The sequence below is a fragment of the Podarcis raffonei genome, chromosome Z (assembly GCF_027172205.1).
Source record: "Podarcis raffonei isolate rPodRaf1 chromosome Z, rPodRaf1.pri, whole genome shotgun sequence".
NCBI lineage: Eukaryota > Metazoa > Chordata > Lepidosauria > Squamata > Lacertidae > Podarcis > Podarcis raffonei.
The window spans coordinates 30,401,808-30,415,804 of NC_070621.1; the positions used below are offsets into that span (position 1 = coordinate 30,401,808).

General features: G+C 41.4%; 1 protein-coding gene across 5 annotated transcripts in view; it reads left to right on the forward strand.

Annotated features, from left to right (window-relative positions):
* Positions 1-13,997, forward strand: part of LOC128406792 (connector enhancer of kinase suppressor of ras 2-like) — a 310,922-nt gene that overhangs the window by 148,436 nt on the left and 148,489 nt on the right. For all 5 annotated transcript variants that reach the window (XM_053374481.1, XM_053374479.1, XM_053374478.1 and 2 more), the window contains exons 6-7: positions 4,362-4,481; positions 12,173-12,232. In XM_053374481.1, the coding sequence (XP_053230456.1) occupies positions 4,362-4,481; positions 12,173-12,232 (180 nt within the window). The remainder of the gene's footprint in view (positions 1-4,361; positions 4,482-12,172; positions 12,233-13,997) is intronic.

Sequence of the window (13,997 nt, forward strand, 5' to 3'; positions counted from 1 at the left end):
AATTTGGAACTCTGAAATCAAGAGAGAACATTAGCTGAGGGTGCCAGAAGCATCTGTTTACCACTATTTCATTCATCTATTCCAAGAATATCTGACTCATCTATTAAGCAGGGTGTGCTTCCTGTCTTCAATGAGGTGGTCTCCAAAGAATTTTTAACACATAAAAAATACAACCATTACAATATCAACCATTAAGCCAATATCATCTCATTGGAACTACCAGCAACTAAAATTGTCACATACAACACGTGAGCCAAAGGCAGACTGAAAGTATAATTTGTAACAAGTCATTGAGCTTCCTTAAAAATCAGCCAGGATGAAGAGGCAAATGTGTTTCCCTGTTTCTTTTTTCACTAGACAATACACATTCTTTGTGTGACTTACAGAACACATTTGTTTTATTTCTAGTATAGATACAGATATTTGATTTAGCTTCAATGACAGGATCAGGCCGGGGTATGTGTGTGCAGGGGGTGGGGTGGAGAGGTCCTTGTTAAAATAACATGCATTTTGTTTCTATATTACTGGGTAAAAAGTATTTCAATATACATTTTTTAGAAAAACTGAAAGATTCTGAATGGTAATTTTTGATGTTTTTCCTTTCTGTGTCCCCCTCTCCCCCATGAAATTGTCAAGGACAATAGCTAGTTGATGAAGATAGTACAGTATTTACTTGCCGGGTAATAAGAGATGTGGGGCTCCTACTCAGAAGGCCCTCTCCCTCGCACACCCAACTGCAACAACCCTTACTGACATACTACACAGCTGTACCTCAGATCCCGATCTTAATAATTAGACAGGCTCATATGGCTGCAAGTGTACTTCAGATATCCTAGTGCCAAACAATTTACTTTTGCTATGTGTCAAAAGGAAGTTCTGCATCTAGAATTTCTATTGCTGCACTGAGAAACCTCCAGCTCATGAGCCCAATCAGGCTTAGAGGATGGGCCCTGGGATGGATGGATCTATCAGTTTTGGGTTTTTCGCATTTTTCCAATCTTAAATTGAGTTCACCGCATTTTTGCATCAGTTGGCGATGTATTTTTTATTCATTATTTCCATGTGCATTTATTTTTTATGCATATATTTCTTTTAATATATACATCATGTACACGTTTTGCTTCACATGCTCATTTTTGTAACCAATTTTCCTGAATACAATGTAGGATGCTATTGTAATGTATGCTATTTTCACCAGTGTAAACATTGGTGTGCACACAGTCCCCTAATATACCCCCTCGTGTGTGTGTGTGTGTGTGTGTGTGTGTGTGTGTGTGCTTGCATGCATGCATGCATTCTTTGGTTGGAGAACGGCATTTCAAAATGAAAAGACATCTGGATTCTGAAGAATATCAGAGTTTTGGTTCACGTTTTTGATTTAGGAAGTGTGAAAGAGGTGGGAGCAAACTCTCACATTCCTAGGTTGGCCAGTACAGAAAACAGGATGCAGATATTTGCTTGGATCCAGCAGGCCTGCTTTTATTTTCCAAGATATAAGCTTGAAAAAAAGTAGTTTTCCAAGATATAAGCTTGGAAAAATGTAGTTTGTGAGCCCAGCATCAGTACAACACAGACCTCACAGTTGTTGTTTTTAGCAATTGTCACTCTGATCTTCCTCCTGCCGCTTTGATGGCTCCTTGTCTAAATGAGTCTGCAGCTGCTACAAAGATGTGTAAATTAGTATGCTAATGACACACTGCTTGTTATCTCTAGCACTTTTGACCCTGCCAGGACAGCGGAACAAACTATCCATTGTTTAGATAAGCTTGATGCTAGGGCAGGTGCCAGCTGGCTCAAACTCCATCCAGAGAACACTGTAAAAAGAAGGAAAAACTTGTAAAACAACTACTGTTAGGCAGAATGATGCTGCTGTCTCAGGCATCTGACTTTGTGTGTCATGAAAGGGCACAGCAAATGGTTATTTCTCTAGGTGGAATGATTTGTCAGTTACAGTTCTCTTATCTTTTCATTCTTCCGCTCTTCAATTCTCCACATTTCTGAAGCAATTTGCATTATTATTATTATTTTAAAATCCCCATGAATATTCATCAACCTTTTGTGGAATTTCTCCAAATAAACCCAATTTCCTATGTACTTAAGACTAATGTACACTAATGTGTTGATTTTTACACACACTTTCCCCTAAAATATGCATTATTGTTCGGTTGGAGGACTTCATCACAAAATTCAGATCAGTGTGAATTTTGAAGGAATGTTGTATTTCGGTTCTCACCTTTTTTTCAGGAAGTGATAATTTGATAGATTCACATTTATGTAAGAGCTGAATTGAACTTCTTCCCCATCCCTAGTTATTTCATTTGACATTACAGATACTTTACTGCCAGAGAGGTGCTGATGGAATTTTCTGCCTCAGCTACCAAAATAACAAAAAATGGGTCGCTTGCACTTTAACTGTGGGGAGCTAGGGTAGTGACATGTGTCTTACTTTGCAGAATACATACCTCTGTTTGAAGGACTGCCTGATCCAAGTCCAGTTTAGAATTAAAAGACCCTGAAGAAGGGAGAGCAGACAGGGACTCCGACACTGAACACCCAGACAAGAGACTGAGCAGGCACGCAGACTATCTGGTCACAGTCTACCCCATTGTGGGGTGATAGGTTATACTTAAACAAAGCAAAGGTGAACAATGAATGGAACAGTGTACCATTTTAGTATGCTGACTGTTATTGCAAATGGGTTAGAATATATTTTCCTTCCTATTGTTAACTTGTGTTTTGCAAGTGGAGCTGCCTGTAAAAGAAAATGGAAGAGAGTTAATTCTTCTTCTGTTCTTAAAGTTGCCCATTAGAAGAACTACTGCTTAACTTTAGGATCTGGACCTTGAGTTTGCTTTTTTATTTCTTCCTCCTCTGTTGCTCCCCAACTTTGTGTGGTGTCTTTTAGTTTGTAAGCCTGAGAGCAGGAGCTGTCTTGTTTTTAATTGATTATACAGCCTTTGTGGGAGCTGTTTCAGCTGAGGCCGTAAGAGCTTAAGATGAGATCTGCTGTATCAGACCAGTGGCCTGTCTAGTCCAGCATCTTGTTCTCATTATGGCCAACCAGATGGCTTATTGGAAGCCCAACAGCAGGACATGAGCGCAGAAGTGCTCTCATGCTGCAAATGATCTAAATAAATAATCAAAATAAATAGAATACTGGTTCATCTGTTGTGTCTTTAGTTCTCAAGTTCAGCCTATTTTAAATGATTGTTTTAGCTATTAGGATTCCATGTAGGCAGTTGAAAGATCAGTTATGTCATAAATGTGCAGATAGGACAGCCCCATGCAGCCAGCAGAATGCGCACTGGACTGACATGTCTTGAAGGGGAACTCTCCTGTAAAAGGAAGCTTCACAGGTTTGAGGATGTACAGTCTGAACAACTTCCCTGCTCAGTTTTTCACATTACACAAGGCAATTCTGTGTTGCCAGCTGACGACAGAAGTGATTATGCATTCCCCTGGCAGCAGAGGATCACAGCATCTGAAGATGCTCTGAATTTGGTATTTTTGTGTAAAATGAAAACTAACTTGGAGAGGAAAGTTCTGCTGACATCAGAGCTGGAGATGGTGAGGATGAGAAGGACCCTTCTGTGAACAGGTGGCCATATAGGAGTTCATTGGAAAGTCTGCATGGAAGCTATGCATGCATAGTTCCCTCCTTGTGAGTGGGAATCCTCGGTTCTCAATTGGACAGAGACACTGCACTCAGTCTCCACTAACTTGTGATTGCCATAATGAAAGGAGGAGTGGTTGATCCTTCCACCTATGACATGAATGCAGCTTTCACCATTTCTAAATGTTGGGGGGATGAATACCTGCAAGGGTGGGGTGCCTGCTCTACTCTAGTGAGTTCCCTGCACAACATAGAATCTTTATCTACAGAGTTCTTAATCTAACATGGAGCCTACTTGAACAAAGCTGACCCCTTCGAAAAATAGATGTTCAGTGCCCAATATGTGGGGATTGCTAGAATGGCAGCAGGGACATGTGTAAGAAGCCAGTGGGTTTGTCTCTGATTTTTCCCTTGCACAAGATTTTGCTGAACTATAACTTCCAACAACCCCTGCAGGCATAACCAATGGTGAGGGATTTGGGGAGTCGTCCAGCGACATCTGAGGGGCTGCCATTTAGCTACCCCTGCTGCAGGTTTCCTCACACCCATGTATTCCGACACTAACTTGGGTTATGTCATTTGAACAGGGGCTTGCCTCTTATTATTTTGTGTAGCAAGTAGAGTCTTAAGCCAGTTTTTGCAAAATACATGATACTGAATTGTTTCCTGTGAGTAATGTTTTAATGCTGAGTTGTTTAGTGCTTCCCTAAAAAAAGCTTATGATGTTCTCTCTCTCTCTTCTCCCCAGTGTAAAACACTCTCTGGCATCTGTGATCACATCATTTCGCTCTCATCCGATTCTCTGGTGTCTCAATCAGCTCACCTTGAAGTTGTTCACCTTACCAGCATCATGCCCAGTGAAGGGTTGGTAAGTAATAGCAATCTAGGAAGGTGGTTTTCAGCAAGGCTGGGTAGGCATTTAATGCATGAAATGCTCACCTCATACTAAAGGGTGCTTGTGAAGTGGTGGGGACACCCAGGCTTTGAGGTTTCGTCCCAAATCCCGCTACACATTTATTTTAGTGAACTTGGCAACCTGCCTGCTAGAGTTAGTAGCTTTGAACAAACCTGGCAATCTTGATTTCTTCAAATTTATTTTCAGTCTTGTATTGGATTCTTCACCTTTCACATCAGCTTTCAAACCTTTTTTTTTGAGGAAGTCCTGATGAAAATTCTTTGGGATTTTCCTCCTGATATATACAGTTTCTCATGCACTTTCTCTTAATGTACACATTCTTGCAAGCAGTTTTCCCTAATATGCATTTTGGTACATTATTTTCACTAACCTGTGCCTTTTTATGCACGCTTCATCCCAATATACACATTTTTTGTATACATTATCTTATTGGAGAGCAACGTTGCAAAATTCCGAGAACTGTGAATTTCAAAGGAGATAGCTGTTTTGGTTCACATATTGTTTTGGGAAGTATAGAATTTATCCTCCATCCCTTTAATCAGGTTTATTTTATTGAAATGAATGAAATTTAAATATGATAGGGATGGATTGGCCAGTCTATTTCCAAGCTGTGTTGATTTTGTATGTGCTCGTTCATAAGGCAGTAAGTGCTTGCCTTATGTTGCAGTCCTAACCATGTCTACTCAGAATAAAACTTTGCTGAATTCTGTGGCTCTTACTCTCAGGTAAGTAGGAAGAGGATTGTAGTATCAGTCAAACTCTGAGAAGACCCATTGAAACCAATGGGCATAAATGTCCCTTGACGAAATCCTTCAGGCTGCCTTGGGGGTGTTACAGGCTCTTCTAGTTTCTCAGTTTTGAGGGATCTCTGGGGGTCTCGGACCTCAAAGGAGATCTCTGCAGGGTCTGATTCAGACAGGTTCCTAGCAACAACATTTTGCTTCTTCTGGCTTCTTCTCTGTGACCTCTCTGCTCCTTCAAATTCATAGGCACTCAAGTGCCTGAAATATGGGAAGTCCATTTCACTCTTATCCAATTTCCAGAAAATGCTGTTGTCAAAAATCTCCCTTCTCTCTGGCAAGAACTGCTGCAAGCAAATCCTTGATATATGAAATTTCCCTGGTGACCAACAGAGATGTCTCTTTTTCAGAATGATATGCTATTCTTGCTTCACTTCACCTAGCATTTTGTCAATACAGGAGGCATTCAACCAAGTGTCGTTCCTATGCAAACTCCATTTACATTAATGGGATTTGTACAAGAACAGTGTTTGGTGAATGGAGCCCATAGATTACAGCAGAATGGATTACATTGTATGATTGTTAGACAGTGCAGAACTACGAGTTATTTCAATGAGGGGGGTTTTATAATTTGTTTCCCTCCAAGCACAAACATTGTATAGAATAGTGCAATTTTATTTTTACTTCATTCAAGAGCTCTGCTTGTATGGTAAGGTTTTTGCAGCAATGTGAAAATAGGAGCATTTCCCAGGAGAAATTTGGGGGACCAAGCAGAGGGTATTTAAGAATGCATTATTTGAATCAGGCTTCATTTCATAGTCCTTTGGTGTATGAAGTTAGAACTATAACTGTCAGAGGAAGGTCCTTTGCACTGGTGGCCTAAAAGCTGTAGAATTATACTCTTTTGTTTGAGTATTTTGTTAGTGTATTTTTCCCAGCTGAGCTTAATGTAGCTTGTTGTCAGGTGGCTCATCTTTGAATGCTATTTTTCATGTTTATTGTTTGCATTATATTGTGACTTTTATGTCCCCCTCTTCCCCCCAGTATTGCCCAGCACTCTCTGATAGCTGTTGAAACAGTTTGTGTTTAAATGCAAGAAAGCTCATTGTCCAGTCTTCACTAGGGATGGGTGAATGTGCTGTTTTCTCATTTTCCCAATTTTAAATTCAGTTTTCCACAGCAGTTTGCATAGTTGTTGTTTTTTTAAGTATCATGTAAAATTTCCAGCATTTTAGTGCAAATCTCTCCTAATATGCACGTTTGTATAATGCATTTTATTGTGTCACCTTTCCCCAAAATACACCTTTTTGTTCACAAAATTTGGCTGAGGAACCACATTGCAAATTTCTCATAAGTGCAGTTTTCTTTTTCTTTTTGTAATGTAATTTTTTGTTAAATTTTTCAAACACTGCTGTGCAGTTTTCTAAAGAGAACTGTGTTTCAGTTCACACACACTGGTTTGTTAAGCATGAAATAGGTAATTTCTTATTAAAATGCAAACAGAAGTAAATTTCTTCCCCATCCACAGTTCTTACCGTGGGGCATGAAAGAATCCTGAAGTTGACTCACTCAGGCAGGTAGAGTCAAGTTCCAAGACCATGGTTAGTTCAAAGCACAAGGTCTGGCGCTTGCCTTGGACCCGACTACCCATCTTAGCCTCCGCCTTCTTCCTGAAAAGTAGAGGGGAATTTAGCACTTCATTGACTCTCACTTGGCTCCTGACCTGTACATTGCCTGCTCTGGTGAGCAGGAAATGGTGAACAATGGGCCCTGGGTGTAAAAGTGCCCTTTCTCAACATTTTGTCATACTTTAGTACTACTGAGAACTAGAACCTAGGATAGTGTGTGCAGATAGCTTTGGCGAAGGATCATTTCATTAGCACTCTAGGATATAGGATCAGGAGCCCCTCCTTACAAAAGATCAAACATGAGAGGTGGGTAGCGAAAGAGCACAGATGTTAAAAATAAACCTTGATTAGTTTTATTCCTTCAGCTACATCCAGATAATAAAAGTGAAGCTAAGATCAGCCATTTCTTACAGACGTCTATTTCATGGTATCATAAAATTGCACAATAACTTTTCAAATCACACACCGGTTTGCTTCATAAAACGTATAACAATCATCTTATGATCCATTTGTCAGTTCACAGCCTCCACAGTTTTCCTGGGACCAGATGAAAAGGAACATAGGAATACAGGAAGCTGTCATTGGCTCCTACAGCTCAGGATTGTCTACACTGTTTAGCAGTGGCTTTCCGGGGTTGCAGACAGGGGTGTCCCCTAGCTTTATCCAGAGATGCCATGGATTGAATCTGGGGCTTTCTGCATACATATCAGATGTTCACTGACCTATGGATAGAGCTTTAAATTATCAGCATATTTAGTGCACAGGGCCCCAAATCTTTTGCCAAAGCTGTTAAACAGGATGGAGCAACAAGAGCAGACCTTGCAGAACCCCAATAAACTGAAGGTCACAGGGAAGAGCAGAAATCCTCACTACTACGGAATAGGGAGAAATGTGAATTAGTTTGCATTTCAAGGCAAACCCACCTACCTAATCCACACTTTCCCAAACAATTGTGAAAGCAAGCACAGGTGTCCTTTAAAATACACATAGCTTTTGCGGTGTAGTTCTGCAGCCAAGTACTGTGTACACACATATTCCCCATGTTGCCCCACATTGGGCAAAAGATTCCTGCACTACAGGGGGTTGGACTAGATGACCCTTGGGTCCCTTCCAACTCTACAATTCTCTGATGCCATGAAAATGCATATATTAGTGAAAATAACATACAAAAAAGCATTGTTTTAGAGTGCTCTGCAAAAAATGAGCATATTAGGCAAAATTACATGCAAACATGTATATTAGAAGTTTGCATCAAAATTGCAGACTGATGTGAAAATGTGAATTTAAGTTTGGAAAAACGAGAAACAGAAACGGCCAGATTCATCCATCCTTACTAAGCACTGCTCTGAGGCCTACCCTCCAGGGGTGATCACCACCACCATAAATCAGGTGGTCCAACATGGACATTGGTATCAAAACTGCAAAAGAGGTCTAATAGAACTGTCAATAGAGCTTATCTTGTTTCCAGCACAGAGTTTAACAATGACACAGTTACTGCTGGCAGGGAAGCAAGTCTTAACTATCAAATCAGTGGTGAAGAGCAATAGCTCCATGGTAGAGCATTTGCCTTTGCATGCAGATGATCCCAAGTCCAATCCTTGGCATCTCCGGGTATAGCTGGGGGAAGCTGCTGCTTTGAAACCCTGAAGAGCTGCTTCCAGTCTAAGAAGACAATACTGAGCTAGATGGACCAGTGATCCAACTCGCTAAGATGTAGTGACCTGGGTTCCTACACACTTGTCATTCATTCTTGTTGGAAAGAATGAAGAATACACTAAGGGCTGTTGTTCCAGTGGGGGCAAAACCTGCCTCTCAGCCCTGGCAGTGAGAGGTCACATGCACATGCAACCCCCTCCCAATAAACATACATAAACACACACATGCACGCACACAAACAGAGAGAACTGCTTGTAACAGATCAGCCATGCACACCTGACTTTCTTTGCTGGTAATAACAATAAATTAGAAACTTCCTGGTGTGACCAAAGACAGCCTGCAGCAGCTTCTCCTTTTCCACCCCATAACTGATGGCAACTGAGGAAAAACCCTGTGCAGGTAATTTGTACAGCTTGAGCTGCCTGTTTGATTAAACATAATGCGGAATGGTCCCTGAAGCAGTGTCATCATGACATAGGCTGTCTTGCAGAAACAATACATTTCCTTTAGTGTCAGAATCTTCTTACCATGAAGGATAAACTGGCCCTTCGAGACTCTCCCTAACAGTGAGCACAAGAAAACGTTAAAGTAGATCTTTGTGGTTACAAGAGGGAAGAGCCATAGCTCAATGGCAGAGCATTTGCCTTGCATGCAGAACATAGGTAAAGGTAAAGGGAACCCTGACCATTAGGTCCAGTCGTGGCCGATTCTGGGGTTGCGGCGCTCACCTCACTATATTGGCCGAGGGAGCCAGCGTACAGCTTCCGGGTCATGTGGCCAGCATGACTAAGCCGCTTCTGGCAAACCAGAGCAGCGCACGGAAACACCGTTTACCTTCCTGCCAGAGTGGTACCTGTTTATCTACTTGCACTTTGACTAGGTTGGCAGGAGCAGGGACCGAGCAACGGGAGCTCACCCTGCCGTGGGGATTCGAACCACCGACCTTCTGATCGGCAAGCCCTAGGCTCTGTGGTTTAACCCACAGCCACCCGCGTCCACATGCAGAACATACATACATACATACATAATTGTATTTGTATGCCACTTTCCCATAGTTCAAGCCACATTCAAGGCAGCTTGCAACATGAAAAGGTACAAAAGTAGTCATAAACAAAAAATATATGCCTAATAAAGGATTTTGAATTGAATTGAACAAAAAATAAAACATCAAAAAAACACACCAACTGAATCAAACACTTTCCACATAAATCATAAGATCTAAAATGAAGATATAAAAATGTAAAATATAAATATTGCTTGCCTTCATCTGGTTTAACCAGCCAGCCAAAGTCACTTTTCGCTGTCACTTACTGACAGCTTCTAGGAGCCACAGGTGAGAGCTGAGTCGCCCACTAGAGGTACCTCCCCTCACCTAACATCACATACACCCCTTAATAGGACTATTCCCAGGTAAATGTGTACAGGTTGCAGTCTTCATGCACATAGCTTTGGCTTAGCAACAGGCACCCAGACATGTTCTTTGGCTATTTCCTATCCATTTCTTTGAAATCCCACTTAGCAAGGGGAACTAGCTACACCCTTGATCAACCTTTGGCCACCGACTGCCCTTTCCAGACCTTTTGGACAGCAATTCCCATTAGCCCCAGCCAGCATGGTCCTGTTGGCTGAGGCTAATGGGAAATGTAGCCCCACATATCTCCAGAGGGCACCAGGTTGGCGAAGACTGCCCTTGCCTGTTGTTCATTTTCCATGCCAGTTTCAAAGCGCTGTAGAAGAACATTTGTCCTAAATAGAAAATGGAGCCAAAGCTATCTTGCTCTAGGTACAAAGCAATGCATCTAGACAAGCTGAATAAAAACAGCATATAATATTTCAACTTTTTATTTTTTTTTAATGAGTTGAAGCTCTGTACTTCAACGTAGAGAATATGACAGAAGTAGGTTCTGGTGATAAAAATACTCCTTAAAAAAAATCTTATTCACATTTCTGCTTCTCATTTTGATATACTGTTGTCCCCCCACCCCCACCCCCAGTCTCTGGATTTTCATGTGCAATGATAATGCCTGGAAACAACAAAAGCAACCTCGTTAGCTTTTTCTATTTGAGGATCAAGGGAATGGGAAGTTTTTAGGACAGACTTTCATTTCAGCTCTCAGGTAGATTTCACACATTTTGCTCAGTTTGAGAAAAGAAACCTGTTTCCTTTTAAGTTAGAAATTTTTCCAGCAGTACAGTGAAGCAGCAGCTGCTATGCCCCACCTCTGCCATCCTAGCCATTCCTTTGTAGATACAATGGCTCACATAGGATCAGGCTTTCAGGCATTTTGCATTGATTTGTACTAAAACTGAATGGTAGATGTGAGCACTTTAAAACGAAAAGGCTTTATTAGCAAGTTCTGAAGATCTCTGACTTGCTGATTGAAGTCTTGCAGAGTTTACAATCGCTTGTCATGAATTGCCGAGGAGCTGAGTTCTTGCAAGCAGCTCTTTTCAAAATGAGTGCTGATGGCTCAAATCCTGGGGAGTGCAAAAACCCCAGATAGTGATTTTGGGATCCCCAAGTTGCATCATAGGAAGCTTATCACTGGTGGTACAGTAGCTCTCTCTTTTCTCATTCTTCTCATTCTTTTCCCATTCTAAGAGCAGAACTTATCTTGATGACTAGAAGCCCCCCTTTCCTCCCAGAATTAAAAAATAAAATAAAAATTCAGGGGGAGGTGGCAGCTCAAGAAACACCCAATAGCCATTTGGGAGAAGAGTAACATTTGCCAAAATGGCACCTCTGCAGAATGTGTCTGCCAATCAGTGGGCTGGGGAATTGCGGTTGGGTTGGTATGGTGGCATTTTCATCCCAGCTCTAGACTCGGGTCTTCCAAAATGCACTTTATCTTCCTGACAGGCAAAAATTACCTTGCTGAATCAGACCAAAGGCCCATCTGGCCCAGCATTCTTTGTCTAACAGTGATGACCATTGGAAGTTCATATGGAGGGCTTGATGGAAGCAGCAATTCCTTGCTATTTGGCGCCCCCGCCCCCTGCATATGAAAATGAGAACATGCATATTTTATTTAGTTAAAACTGGTGTGATAAAAACCTAGCTGCTGAGACCCCTCATTTAATGGCTAATGAGTTTGACAGTTCCCTATGTCTGGAACAGTGATCAATCCAGCTAATACATTTGGTATTTGCTGATGCTGATACTGATGCTTTCAATCTGCGAACGATATACAGCTGATTATGTTTCCTCATTTGCATTGCATTTCCTTTGCAGTGAATGAACGGGGAGGGATACTGTGATGACAATGTAATAACATAATTTAACTTAATTTCACCACAGTGGATAACAAGTTGAATAACATAGTTTTTGGGTGCAAGATGGGCTGCAGCAGAATGGATACAGTGCTGCATGTAATGAATACAGGATGGGACAGAAAGCAATGCCTTCTTGTGTCGTTACTGGCCACAGGATGCTGCTTGTTATAGGGGAAAATGGGAAATTGGGGTGGTGGGGAGGCAGAATGAAAAGAGACTTCAGCTTGCTTTCTGGAACCCTGAGCAGGTGCATTCCACACTGCAGCTTTGGTTTCAGGTTCCACTTGTTTGCAAATTCTTAATAGCTTGTTGTATATTAATCATTGCTCATCTCATTATTTCTCAGGGGATGTACATCAAGTCAACGTATGACGGGCTGCACGTGATCACTGGAACGACAGAAAACGTAGGTTTTGTTCACTGCGATCATTTTCTTGATTCTTCTGTCTCCATAAGTTGAATGTTACAACTGTTTTACTGGGTATCCTCCATGGACAGAGTATGCTAGGATTTGCTTCATTTGTTTCAGTAAGACAAGAACAGGAGACGTTCCCGGCAAATTGTGCCTCATTCTTTTCGCTCTCTCTAGTTATCTTCCATATGAAATACAGTAAATTCCACAAATAGCATCTATTTCCCTGAAAGAAAGAAAATCAAGGTTCTCAACAGTGCATAGACACTTCGTGTATTGCTCCCAGAGGTTGTAACAGACATTCCAGAGAAAAGAACCTTGCTATAATTATGATGTCTGGCCTAGATTTTTGAACTGCACTGAAGACAAGTCCTGACACAGAGTCATACACCTCATTCCCCAGTCAGCAATTTCTCTGGTCAAGGATTGAGGAGTAGCAGGAAGAAGTATCCTGTTGTCACCTATGTTAGGTGTGGGGAAGATGGGCATTGTTTGGAGAAAATGGACCTAACCCATTCTAGCAGCAAAGATCAGGAAAATAGAATTGCCCTGTTAAGGAAGTTCTGTTGAAATCTTCTTAATACTGGCTATGTTAATCGTCCCATTTACAGTATTTCAAAGTGCGTACTTAAGCAGTCTACTCACAATCATTAGGACTTTTCAGAAACACACTGGAACAGAAAGCAGTTTCCTAGGGGGGGAAGTATATCTTGATGTTAAATGAGGGGGTTAGTTCAATTCTGAAAGATGATGGAATCAGGTTCTTGGTAATGGAGATGAAAATGAAGATTTAGTAATGGTCTGACCATACTTGGGACTTAGTTCATAATTCATAATTGTCCATTGCGGAAAGGAGCTTAGTTTGAGCCATGAAATCCTAAGTTAGCTACTGAATTGTGATTGATGAGCAAAGTTCCCTCGCTTGCCATTTTGTTCATTAAGTTTTTTACATCCATCACTTTTTTGTCATTACCTAGATGTGAAAATGATGATGGTGTACAAATTCTCAGCCAATTCATGCAATTCTAATGGGCCTGGATATATTTCACATCGGGTGGCCATTTGACAGACCTTGGGCCAGATCTGGCTTCAAAGCAACTTTATCTGCCCCTCTCCGCCTGATTACTATACCCAGTTTTAATCAAAGTGTGCCACTCCAAAAGGGACTCTGTCATATTTCATAGGATCTGCATTGTACCCATGCTCTGAAGGGGAAGTTGCAGCTGTCAAATCTGCCTCTCTTAAACAGGTTTTTGAAAAAGCGGGTGTTGAGTGTTCTTTGCATCCTGTTGGTGGGTGATACTTAGCTGGTATAGAAACATATGGCCATGCCTATATTATGGAACGTCCTACATATGGCTACTAAATGGAGCATCTCTGCCATATCAGCATACCCAGTCTCTGAGTTCAATTGGTGGGGGCGCTGTGCTTGCAATGCTGCCAGTGAGTATTACTTGCTCTGCTCTGCTGAGACAGGCCCTTCTTGGTGATTGTACCCTGGGTGTGGAACTCTCTCCTCCTAGAGGTGCAGATGGCAATGACATCATTGGCCTTTCATCATCTAGTCAATGAGTTGTTTAGCCTACCCACCCTATTCTGTGTTTTGCATTGTTTGCTTTGATTTTAAATTACATCTGTTTTTACATGTGTCTTTGTTGGTGGAAACCATTTGCGACCTTTGATGTAAATCAGTCTAAAAACTGTATAGATAAATCAATTATAAATAAATATGGGGCTCCATTTCAGCCCCTCTCTACTG